The sequence below is a fragment of the Anolis sagrei genome, chromosome 2 (genome assembly GCF_037176765.1).
Source record: "Anolis sagrei isolate rAnoSag1 chromosome 2, rAnoSag1.mat, whole genome shotgun sequence".
Classification (NCBI taxonomy): Eukaryota; Metazoa; Chordata; class Lepidosauria; order Squamata; family Dactyloidae; genus Anolis; species Anolis sagrei.
The window spans coordinates 214109433-214122709 of NC_090022.1; the positions used below are offsets into that span (position 1 = coordinate 214109433).

At 39.5% G+C, this 13277-nt stretch overlaps 1 protein-coding gene across 1 annotated transcript in view; it reads left to right on the forward strand.

Annotated features, from left to right (window-relative positions):
- The window catches only part of ZDHHC21 (zinc finger DHHC-type palmitoyltransferase 21), a 45820-nt gene continuing 32543 nt past the window's right edge, over positions 1-13277 (forward strand). The window contains exons 1-4 of the mRNA XM_060762395.2: positions 1-84; positions 8868-8967; positions 10009-10212; positions 11790-11888. Coding sequence (XP_060618378.2) covers positions 10059-10212; positions 11790-11888 — 253 coding nt within the window. The 5' untranslated portion in view covers positions 1-84; positions 8868-8967; positions 10009-10058. The remainder of the gene's footprint in view (positions 85-8867; positions 8968-10008; positions 10213-11789; positions 11889-13277) is intronic.

The window sequence follows — 13277 nt, forward strand, 5'->3', positions numbered from 1 at the left end:
CCCGTGACGCGCCTGCGCAGAAGGACTGCGGAAGCGCGAGCCACGCTGAATGGAAGGAGAGAGGGTCGGCAAGGCCTGCCGCCGGTGAGTGAATGGGAAAAGACGGGAAGGGGCGGGGATTCGCCGAGAGGGGGCGCTGCTGCTCGGGCCCCTCCCTCCCTCCTCGTTGCCATGGTGACGGGGCCCAGTCCCACGTTGGGGCGCCTCTGTGGGGATGAAGCGGAGAGAGAGAGAGGTTAAAGGAATGCTGGCTTGGTTTGCCCTCTGCTGCTGTGCCCCCATGAAAGAGCACTGTTTCCCCATTGGCTAGTTGGCTAACCCTACCTTTAGCCTTCTTGGAGTGCATCTACACTGTGGGATTAATGCAGTAACTACCATGGCTCACTATTATGGGAGTTGGAGTTTACTGAGGCACCTGCCTCCTTTGGCAGAGAAGGCTAAAGCACTTGTAAAACCACAACTCCCAGGATTCCACAGCATGGAGACATAGCAGTTAAAGTGGTGTCACACCGCATTTATTCTACACCAGCATGGGCAAAGTTTGGCCCTCCAAGTGTTCCAATCTCGATAAAATAGCGAACGAAGATCCACATAGTTAAGGCGATGGTATTCCGCACTGTAACCTATGAGTGAGAGAGCTGGACCATAAGAATGGCATAAGAAAGGTCAACTCTGCTGGGCCGGTCACATTGGCCCCCGACCACCGTCTCCCAAAGCAGTTGCTCTACTCCGAATTCAAGAACGTAAAACAGAATGTTGGTGGAAAGGAAATTTAAAGATGGGCTCAATCCCAACCTTCAAAACTGAGAACTGGGAAGCCCTGGCCCATGAGCGCTCCAACTGGAGGTCAGCTGTGACCAGCAGTGCTGTAGAATTTGAAGAGGCACGAATGGAGGGCAAAAGGGAGAAACGTGCCAAGAGGAAGGTGCATCAAGCCAACTCTGACAGGGACTGCCTTCCACCTGGAAACCAATGACCTCACTGCAGGAGAAGATGCAGATCAAGAATAGGGCTCCACAGTCACCTACGGACCCGCCGCCAGTACACCGATCTTGGAAGACAATCCTACTCGGACAACGAGGGATTGCCTAAGTAAGAAAGGCTGAGTGAAGGAAGATATACGCTTCTGAAGTGTGGCGTTGGAGGAAAATTGGACCGCGAGAAGATCAAAACAGTCCAGAGGAGAGAAGGATATTAGAGGCAAAGATGAAGTACTTTGGCCACAAAATGAGAAGACAGGAAAGCTTGCAGAAGATAAGGGTGATGGGGAAAATGGAAGGAAAAAGGAAGCGGGGCCAACCAATGCCAAGATGGATGGATTTTATGCTTGAAGTGACTGGCTTAACCTTGAAGTAGCTGGGGGTGGTGATGGCCAAAAGGGAGCTCTAGCATGGGCTGGTCCATGAAGTCACGAAGAGTTGGAAGTGACTGAACGAATAAACAACAACAAAGGTGTTTTGGACTTCAACTCCCACAATTCCTAACAGCCTACTGTTAGGAATTGAGGGTTGAAGTTTGCTCATGCCTGGTCTACACTATAATTCTTCTACGTAGTTTCATATATTATTTAGTGTTCTTTGCCAATCTTCTAGTGCTGGCCAGAGCTTCCAAGTTCAGAAGGGTCCTATTGCCTTCACAATATGTGCCTAGCCTTTGTTTCCCTGGAAATGTCAATCTTAAGAGTATATCTACATTGTAGAATGAATGCAGTTTGGCAGGATATGGAATCATGAGAATTGTGGTTCTATCAGGTCATTTGTCCTGCAGATGAGACCTCATGGCTCACTAAACTACATTTATCAGGATTCCTCAGTCATCGCAGTTAAATGGGGGTTAAACTGCATTAATTCTACAGTGTAGCTGTACCTATGGAGCTTGAGAAGAGATCCAGCTTAATTGACCACACAACTGCTGGGGCGAGCCTCACCCAGCTCTGTAGTCCAGAGCTTTCAAAACATTTCATGTTGGTGTCACACTTTTGATATATGTATCATTTCACGGCACAGTAATTAAGTTTTACTAGAAAACCTGAGGTTGAAAAAGGAGATACAGACACACATTTCGCAACACAGTAATTGAGTTTTAAACCAACCCCTTATAAGATACATGGACTCAGACATACATTGTGATAATGAAATATATGGAGACACAACACACACACACACATATATATCTCTCTCACACACACATATATATGATTTATTTCTTATTTCACATAGACTCAGAGGTTAGTGTAACACACCTACACACTGGAGTCGACACACTAATGTACTGCAACACACAGTTTAGAAAGCTCTGTTCTAGTCCCAGATTGGAGAGGAAAGCTAGGATTTGTCTTGCCCATGGAAAATAGGAAACAGTCTTCTTCTTCACGGCCAGATACTGGGCCTAGAATGTGTGCCAATGGTTTGCCATTTAGACCATTGTTGAGCCACGCTGGTCCTTGGTGCCTCTGCTGGGCAGCCATGGAAGCCATCTCTCTCCTCCCATCTTCACTTAATAGAAGGAGGGCTTCCGAGGAATTCCAATTTCCTTTTCCTGGGGAGGTGTCTGCTTCTTAAAATAGAGCATTGTGTAACCCTTAGGATTGGCATAGTATGGAAATGACTTGGAGGCACACAACAACAAGCTGTGTGAGAGACTGAGGTTTCATCTACCCTGTAGAATGAATGGAGTTTGACACCACTTGAATTACCACGGCTCAATACTTAAATGTAGTCTTAAACCTTCTCATCCAAGAGTTCTGGTTCCTCTCCAAACTACAGTTCCCACAATTTCATAGCATTGATCCATGTCAGTTAAAGTGGAGTCAAATTGCATTCATCCTAAATTGTAGATAAATGGTTCCCAACCTAAAGGCTGCTCCAGGAAAACAAAATAAATAAATAACTGAATGAAATTTAAGAATAAAGTTGAGAATAAATTGCGATATTATCACAAATATCAAAATTTTTGTAAAATACAATTTAATTGCATGGACATTGCGCAATTGTTTTGATATTTCTTTACATTCTCTTACTATCTATCCCCTCTTCCTCCCCATTAAGTTGTAAGACATAGGGTAGGCTGAAGGGGCTCCGCCATAGAAATTGATACAGAAAAGGGCGAGCCAAAAGGATTGGGAACCACTGATGTGGATGCACTTTTCCTGAACCCACAGGTGTCTTGTGAGCCTGCTCTGTTTGGTTCTGTGAGGCTGAGATCTTGCTAGGGCATTTGCAATGGATTCAAATGAGCCTTGGGCACGGTGCCATAGAGGGCTGCCCTGATGCAAATCTAGGCTCCTAGATGCTGTCAAGAAACATCTTCCTAGTGCTACTGCCAATCACCTCTATGCTCCTCCATATGGTTATTGGAAAGCACTTTTGTATTTCTTAGTCACAGCTCCTTGTATTTCCCAAAATGTAATATCTTTCTGTCTCTTAAAATGCAATGGGTCCCATAGCTTCCTTCCAAACATGCTTTGTTCAGCAGGTGAACAAATCTCTAAGAATGTTGAATTAATGGTGGTGGTGTTTTCAAACTGGGGGGGGGGGGGGGTTGTTGCAGCAGTGAAAGGTGGGTGCCTGATTTCAGAATAACTGGAATTTCTGCACAGCAGCCCAAGGAAACCTATAAAGATTACTTGGCCCGAGAAATTCCTTAATTTTGCTGGTTCTTGATTGTATCTACTCTTTAGAATTAATGCAGTTTTACACCATTTTAACTGCCATGACTCATTGTTATGGAATCATAGACATAGTGTTACAAAGTCTGTAGCCTTCTCTTCTAAAGAATGCAGGTGCTCACCAAACTATAAATTCCAGGATTCTATAGCATTGAACCATGACAGTTAAAGTGGTGTCAAACCACATTTATTCTATGGTGTAGATGCACCCTTAGTGCTTCAAAATTGATACATGCAATTCCTTCTAAATTCCAGATATAATTACATGATTGCCCCACATCATCCTCGGATAATCTTGAGTTAATTTTGTCTTTGAAAAGAGACTTCAGATTTTTTCCCTTGATTCATTTTTCTACTTTTTGCCTTTTTCGCGGTTGTCAAGATCCCAATGTTGAACACCAGTGAACTCATCCTGCTGTTTTCTGAAATTGTTAATGTCCCGTAACAGAGTTCTGATAGACCATCTGTGTTTGGTTGCTCCTTTAAAGTTATTAGCTCATAAAAACAAAGTCTATGTTTGAATATGGGCAGTAGCTATATCTGGATTCCCTTTGTAGGATAGAAAATGGAGAGCACGGCTCTGTGGTTTATAACTTTATTTACTCTTTATGTACTGAGAGATAAGGATGAAGACAGTATTTCTAGATTCTCTTCTAATCATGGTAATCAAGTAACATTGGCATCATCCTGCTGATATATGTAGCCAAGGATCTGGTAGCAAAACAATGGGATGTCCTTTCCCTTCTATTATGACATGGATCATGATATCTGATACTAGCTTCTATATTATTTGTCATTCAACACCAGCTGTGCAGATACCTCATTTTTTGTGCAGTGACTTAGATCATGATCAAGCTATTGATCAGTCATAGCAGGGTGTTCTGGCCTCACACAACCTAAAGGATTAGACCAGATCATTACTGTGCAAATACCTTTAACTTATGCTGGGGAGAGTTGCCAGAAACTGAGGGAGATTTTGGTTGTTTTTCCACTAATGTCTTCTAATTCATTCACGTTTTTTTTTACTGAATCTCGATGAAATGTATTTGTCTATGACTGGTGGTGTCCAATCTTACACAGATGAAGTAGTCCACTCCAGTTGCTTGAGTCTGAACATCACATCCCAAAGTGATTTTCAATACTAGGTTCCTGTGCGTGGTAACATAATTTGGGCCAAAGGGATATGTTCCTTTTTTTGTGGAACATAATGTTATTGAGGCATTACAGGTCTATAGAATACCTCTAACCTCTCCTGTCACCGTTTCTGTCACCATCTAAAGATAGAGGCAGCATCCCAAATAAGAGATCTCCACTGACTACAGAGGTTCTTCATCCAATGTTAAAACTTAGACAACCACAATTTGAAACCATATGGAGGCCTTTATATATGGAAAAAGCTCTCCCATTCAGAGATGTATCCTCTACCGTTAGATGGGTAGAGATGTTGCTATCCCATTTAGTCCTCCTCAGTAGTTTCTGCATTGGTTTTGTTACACATTACAGAATCCTCCCACTCTTATCTCCTGCTCAAATTTGTCATGGTATATACATCTGATTGTAGTCTATGTTGTTGTAGTGTGCCTTCAAATTGTTTTTGACTTATGGTGACACTATGGAATTTTCATAGCTAAAAAGGGTCTTACCTTTATCTGAGACAGAGTTTATCTTCCCAAGGTTACCCAGTGGGTTTCCATGATTTATTGGGATTTCAAACCCTGATCATCAGAGTCATAATCCCAGTGCTGAAACCACTAAACCATGCTAACTCTCTAATCATTTCCCTCCAAAGATGACAGAGGCATAGTCATTTGTGTTTAATTTTACTTTTACATTTTCTTATCTTCGTATTTACTCCCCTTCCTTTCTCTCCTTGTGAGCTTATTAAATAAGGGAGAATTTGAAACTACAAGTGGAAACAACAAAGCAGCAAGTGGAGCATGTTGATTTTCTAACTGTAAAGACCTTAAAAATACAAAACATGCTACAGAAGTCTGAGTGAGGATTGAAATGGAGGAGTTTGCAGATTACAGTTATAGGAAGTTATAAATCAGGCATGGGCAAACTTTGGCCCTCCGGGTAGGCTGTTAGGAATTGTGGGAGATGGAAATCCAAAACACCTGAAGGGCCAAAGTTTGCCCATGCTTACTATAAATGCTGACTGCTGTCTATAGGTTAATAATCTAAAACAGCAGGAAAAACTTAATAAGGAAATAAGATCATGATGATGACTCAAAGTGGCTATAAAATTCTTGGCTTTACCCTGTCTGTTATTAATTTTCTCCCAAAGAAAGCAAAGACTCAAAAATTACTCAGTTCCATACAAACAAGAAATGTGAGGAGGTGGTTGAGAAACAGAAGCTCTTGGATATTAATACTGCCTTTAAAGAATATCTCTGTGATTATAATGAAGATCACAAAGGTCAATTCAGCTGCAAAGAGTCCAGTAAGAGGTGTATTATCTGTAGAAGGCTAGAGCTGACATGACATCCCTTTCCCATTATAAGGTGAATTTAGACATATCACCGAAGTGCTTCCCTAAGTTTTGTTTGGGCAAACAATAGAATAAAGGTGTCTGGGCTTATCTCATATAAGACTTACTAACCTTTAAACTCTTTCAACAGATATTTTTATCTTAAAAAAACAGGTGGAGCAACTGGATCTACAAGTTGGATAATAACTTAGTTTCAGGACTTTGTTTTAATTACATTTAAAAATGCCTTCCATCGGTATCATCATGTTGAAATCAGATCACATAAAACCTAAATATTAACAAACGTCTTTTCAAATCATGCTTACATTTATTTTGGATTACTGATAGAAATGTTCTGATAAATTGAGGATTCTATATTTATTGCACGGGTGAAGTAGAGGATATCTTACATTACTTCCTCCATTGGTAGTTTTGTTGCAGGAAGAGATTACCGGGACAAATTTTTGCCTCCTTATGTGAAACGCTAGTGGCTACTATCAGACTGTGACTCGTGTGCTAGTTATTTGAAAAGGAATTGCTATTTACTGTGCAGGGGATTCGTTAATTTGATTTTTATATGGATGCACATGTACATGTATTCATTTGCTGAATTTTATAAGATTTTATAAAATTGTAATAGCATTTAGTTAAATACAATAAAAGTTTGACTGACTAGTTGTCTCTGTGATTTGTAAACTATGCATATGTCTTTACAAGTCTATGTAATAGGTCAGGTTAGAAGAATTGTTGTTGGTTATGGATTTATGTACTTTAGTTTTGAAACTAGCAGAGCTATGCAATATTTGGTACTAACAGTGTTATAGAAGACAAGACTGCCCACTGTACAGATTGGTATGACTCTGTGTTCATTTCCAAGTTAGATTTGTAGAAGTATGTCTAGATGAAGGGTGCATGTAGTCATTGATTAACAGTAACAGCAACCAGTCGTCAAAAGGAAAAAATAACAGCACTGTGAAGAAATTGATTTGAAATTAAGGGGTTTCCTCTCCCTCACTTCTGCAAAGTTTGACAACATTTGGACTGCATTCCATAATCCATTTCCATAATTTCTATGCTGCTTTATTTCACAACTTGTTTGTATGGTGCTTCTTCATGGGATAATTGGCATACGTAAGCACATAATTTATGGCATATAATTTATAGCATAATGTTTATCAGGTTTATGTTGAGTACAATTGAGTTTTTCCCCATATATGTATATGCCAAGATACATGCATAAATACATACACCCACACACATAGTCACAATATCAACTGGGTATGACAGCCCTATAAAACTGGTAGATTCCATCTAAGTAACTAGTAGATATGCTAAAAGCAACAACAGAAGTAAAATGATAATTGTAAGAAGTAAAACTGATCTGCTCCCAATGATAGCCAGTGTCCTAGATACACTAATAACCCCATTGCCTCTTAGCCAGTGGAAGCAACTGTACCTAGATTTTCAGAACCTCGTTGATAAGAAGAAATGTAAAAGCAGTGGTAGTCTGTGAATTAAGGGGAGGAGGTCAATAATAAGAACCCCTTCTCTTGTTCTATGAGCAGCTTGCTTCTGAATTTATGGGAAAAAGAAAATATTAACAGTTTTCTTGATGAGACAGATATACAACACTAATGCCATTTTAATCTAAATAGCAAATATGACACTCTTTTCTTACTGCACTTCCAGCACTTTTTGGAAATATTAGCAAAGTCTATTTCGAAGTTTCCCCTCTGCTTAATTTCAACACACTTGTGCTTGGTGGAGTTTGCACAAATAAAGAAGTTGTAAGACTATTTAAAGCTTGAAGCTACATAGTCGTTACAATTGCAAAAGCTGTTCACGCAACCCTTAGGACTCAAGAAAAAGGAATTTAGGTGGAGTTCACTTACATGGTAGGTGTAGTCGGAAAAGCAAAGATTAGCATGTAGGAATGTGGAGGAGTGGGCATTGCACTGTGACTTAATTGGTTGTGCATAGTCTTAGAAATTAAGGTAGGGAGGAGTCTTTGGAAAGAAACACTTTTCTGCACACATTGTTTATAGCTGCAGTTATGTCAGAAGTATGCTAATATAGATACAGCTTTAGTAGATTGATCAAAATCACATTCCTCCCAGAGTGGAGCAATTTTCTTTGATGGCATGATGGAAATAACCATGGTCATAATTATACTTCTTGTTAAGGTTGTGGCTTGCAATAGCTCTGCAGAACTGATCAAACCATTAATGTTTCATACTGAAATCTGTTGGAATCTAAGGGACCTCTGAGGATCCTCTCAAGAGTTTCTACTTGGCACAGCAGGTGCTCCTGATAAAGTTCTGGTTTGTGCCCACATTTTCACTCTGCTCTAAATATATGTTAGAAGAAGGATCTTATTGCAAAACTCTGTAGTATGGCAGTTAGAGCCATTTAACTAAACAAGATCAGAAATGTTCCTATATTATACCAGCTTAGTATATGTTCTTGTTTTCACCAAAAACCAGATGAAGTCATACTTTCTTCAATAGGAAGGCCTCTGATTAACCTTGAGAAATTCAGAGGAAATCACAGATACTTTGATAATATTTTTTGATGTTGGTCTGCTAGAAAATAAGAGTCCACAGAAAAGCACAGAAAAGGAGCTTGGTTCCTTTACAGATATTGTTCATGCTTTTCGATTTAGGTACTATAGTACAGTACAGTGAAATATTCATCTCTATATGTTTCTCTCTTTTTTTACATCTGTTTTAGATAAGGCTGATGAACTGCTGAGTCTGTGTTGGAATCAGTAACGGATTAGATGAGAGATGATGAACTGATGAATGACCCTGGCAAGATGGAGTTTCTATAGGTGGGTAATTTGTTTTGAGAAATGAAGCTGTATTCCCTTGAAGGATTCCAGACACTTGAAATGCACTCAAATCCTACTTTATCCTTTGAAGTACAAGTACTTGTGATTGGCAGAAACTTGTCCATAATGTAAGAATATCCATGATTGACTTTGCCAATTCATTATGTGAAACTGATTTTGAAGACAGTTCAGAAATAGTAATTAATGTAAAACACAGCAGCCATGGTACTAGGTGTAACTTGAAATTGGAAACTTATTTCACCATTATGTCAAGAACTTTATTATCTCTTAACCCATGAGCACAATTTGAAGTGCTAATGTTCAGCTTTTAAGTCCCTTGTTTCTTTAGATCTGAGCTTCTGAAGTAACACATGATTCCACAGTAATTTGTATGGAGACATCATCTTCAGACCTCAGTGTATGGACATCATCTACAGAGCACAACATCATTTAATAAATTGGAAAGTGGGCTTTCTTAGTTTTGATTCCTCAGTTTGGGAATTATCTTCCAACTGAGGCTTGCTTTGCAGTGATACTGTTTTCATTTCCATATCAGGCAAAGGCCTTCTCAATTTTCCCCAAAGATTTAAACATCAATTGTCATAGATGCTGTTTAAATTCTTCAACATATTCTTGGCTTTGAAACTAAGTTTTTGTTATTATAATATGCAGTGTGTGATCATTTGCAAACCAACCATTGAGTTGAAATTCACTGGCTGGTTCCAATTTGAATGGCACCATTAAATCAGTGAAATGTACATAAAGATTGACTCACCATATTCCCATTGATTGAATGGGAACTTGTTTAGATGTATGGCTCCTTTAGTGTCAACTCCCTTGTGAAATTTATTTATTTATTTAATATATTTATATCCTGCTCTCAAGAAGATTTTTCTTGATTTAGTATTTTTTCACTTTGCTTCATATATGTTGTTTCTCTCCTGTGCAATATGCGACAAATCGCTGTTCGACTGCTATATAGTTTCAAAACATTCATAATCTTGTTATACCAATTCTCATCTAAATTCTTTTCTTCTTTAGGCCCTTCTTTCCCATTCTGTGGTTGATAGCCTGTATTCAGATTTCATATCATGGGACTACGAATTCACTTTGTAGTAGATCCTCAGGGCTGGCTCTGTATGGGTCTTATTATCTTTGTTTGGCTTTTCAACCTGATCGTCATTCCAAATGTTATCCTGTTTCCACGCCATGAAGAAGAAGATATATCAGTGATTGCAATATTCTGTAAGTCGTGTTTGTCATTATTTTTCTAACTTCATCTAGTACTTATGGAAGAACTGTCTCTTTGAATCTTTAATGATTAATTATCTGTTTATTTTTTAATTAAATATGCAGTTTGTTAGGCAAAAGGACGTGTTCTCACACAGTCCCGTGGTTGGGTCTAAATTTAGAAAAGGCTTCTTCTATCTGGGAAAGATCAGAGCACACAGTCAGCCATACCATTTGGTGGACAGTGGAAATCAGAAAGGTGGTTGTCTCGCCCGTTTTGACCAGGGCAACTCTACTGAGCACAGGTCTGGATCCAATCCAGAGTTCTTTTTTCTCATACTTTATAAAAAGAACTATAGTATCCTGTTGGTGGATTATTTCAACAGGTAAGCCATGGTCTCAAGACAGAAGATATAGCAAACACTATAACAGTGAATATCAAGATTCACTGTTATAGTGTTTGTATGAGAAAAGAGGGAAAAATGAATTTTGATTGCAAGACAAGTGGAGTAAGAGAAAGAAGAACATTATATAACACATTTTTTGTTCCTTGGTTATACATGTCATAGCTCAATTGGTTCTCTCATAAAAACATGGAAAAAAATTATTAATCTGCCAACATTTTTATTTTTGCGAGACATCCTGCAGCACATTTTGCTATAGTTTTTCAATGAATATCTCATAGAGTTTCAACCAATTCAACATGGTTTGTGGCAGTTACAAAAACAAAGTTTCTGGAGTATAACAACTGCTTTCAAAGGTTTTTGTTTTTTTTTTGGTTGTGTCAGGAGCGACCTGAGAAACTGCAAGTCGCTTCTGGTGTGAGAGAATTGGCCGTCTGCAAGGACGTTGCCCAGGGGACGCCCGGATGATTTGATGTTTTTATCATCCTTGTGGGAGGCTTCTCGCATGTCCCCGCACGAGGAGCTGGAGCTGATAGAGGGAGCTCATCCGCCTCTCCCCGGATTCGAACCTGTGACCTGTCTGTCTTCAGTGCTGCTGGCACAGGGGTTTAACCCATTGCGCCACCCGGGGGCTTTCAAAGTAAACACCACAAAATTAAACAGGAAATAACACTTTCAAACCAGGAACGGGACATTTCTCAAATTCTGTTACAGAGTGCAAATAGACCTATGAAACTGAGATCTGTAAAAGTGGATTAAAATCAATGTCTGTATCATAGATTGTGATATCTGAATGGGGAGGGATCAAGAAGAGTATATGTAGACTTTTGCCCACAAGCAGCTTCAAATGTAGTTTTAAGACATTTGGAAGATCCTATAAGATTATTCCATTCTGATCCTGAAGTCTTTCGCCCATATTTTCCAACGCTATTCCAGGCATTTACAAACCCCACTGTTCCTGACTAGCATGGCTATAACTATAGTATCTGTGCCATTTGGGCGGTACGTTGGCCATTCATAGATTATATTTCTGTTTTTTCTATCAAAACTTGCTTTGTGTTATCTTTCCCCCTTTTTATTTGCCTCCAAGCAACAATGTTGACATGATGTGATTTGAACATTTCCCTCAGTAATCCCAGAAAGCTTGTTAATGGTACTTCTCTGAATGGAAGTATATCTATTTTACAGGTTTCTACATACTTGCATTCCTCTGCATCGTTTCGTTATTTAGAGCCTCCATAGCAGATCCAGGGAGACTGCCTGAAAGTCCAAAGATACCAATTACAGGTACAAATATGGGTGGCACTATTCATTACTGGATCCCCCCCCCCCCCTTTTCTTCAGAGTGCAGTTTCAAAAATTCATTTTAATTTCAGTCTGAATGGAATCTTTTTTGTGCCCCAGTGCATTATGTATACAGTCAACCCTCTGTATCCACAGATTCTGCATTTACAGATCCCTCTGTAATAGTGGTTCTCACTGTTCCCAAAATATCCTGTGGGTTCCTGGATATTTTGGCCTTCAACTCCCAGAAATGCAAACAGCTGGTAAACTGGCTGGGATTTCTGAGAGTTGTAGGCCAAAACACTGGGGACCCACAGGTTGAAAACCACTGCTCTATACAATGCTTTAATATATATATATTCCACAAAGCATACTTTGATTTTGTCATTTTATATAACTAACACTATTTTACTACATCATTGTATATAATGGGACTTGAACATCCATGGATTTTGGTATCCACAGAGACTCCTGCAATTAAACCCCGGTGGATGACAAGGGCTAACTATGTAGAAGGAGTAGGCAGTTATCAAGTTGATTCTCTTAAATATCAGTGTTTATTATTATAAACCTTCATATTTTTCTCAATTGTGTGTATGAATCAAGTAAGGGGGGCAGTGAATTGCAGTTTTTTCCCTTCTCTTTCATACATTAAATTACAGGTAGCCATGTTGGCTACATGGTAAATTCCAAAATCCATACTGTGACAATACCAAAAAGACACCAGATGTGTGCAGGCTTTCATGACCATCAGATTTCTTTATCAGACAAGCTTGCAAATAATCAAAACCATGAGTATGAAATCCTTGAATGAGGAGGGCCAACTGTACTCTTCTTAGTTCTTATCCTTGGTTGAAGGTGGATATGTGTGATGCATATGTTGAGAAATGGATGACAAAAAGTTACTGGAAAAGATGAGATACTTGAGTAGCATATTTCAGGTGGGAAACAAGAGTGAAGTGTATCATTGGAATTAAGAAACAGTAAAATACAAAGCAGAAAGATGAGATAGTGTATGCTATACATGTAATAGGAAACAACAAAAATTGGAGAGACTCTGGGGACTGTCTGAAATATTTTCTGAAGCTCATTTATTGCTATTGAAAGAGTGGTTGTTGCAAAAACATTTGATAAAGTCATTGATCTCGCATTATTGCCATTTTTTTCATGTCAGGAGCGATTTGAGAAACTGCAGGTCGCTTATGGTGTGAGAGAATTGGCAGTGTGCAAGGACGTTGCCTAGGCGACGCCCAGACATTTTGATGTTTCGCCATCCTTGTGGGGGGCTTCTCTCATGTCATTGCATGGGGAGCCGGAGCTGACAGAGGGAGCTCATCCGCGCTCTCCCCAGATTCGAACCTGTGGCATGTCTTCAGTACTGCTGGCACAAGG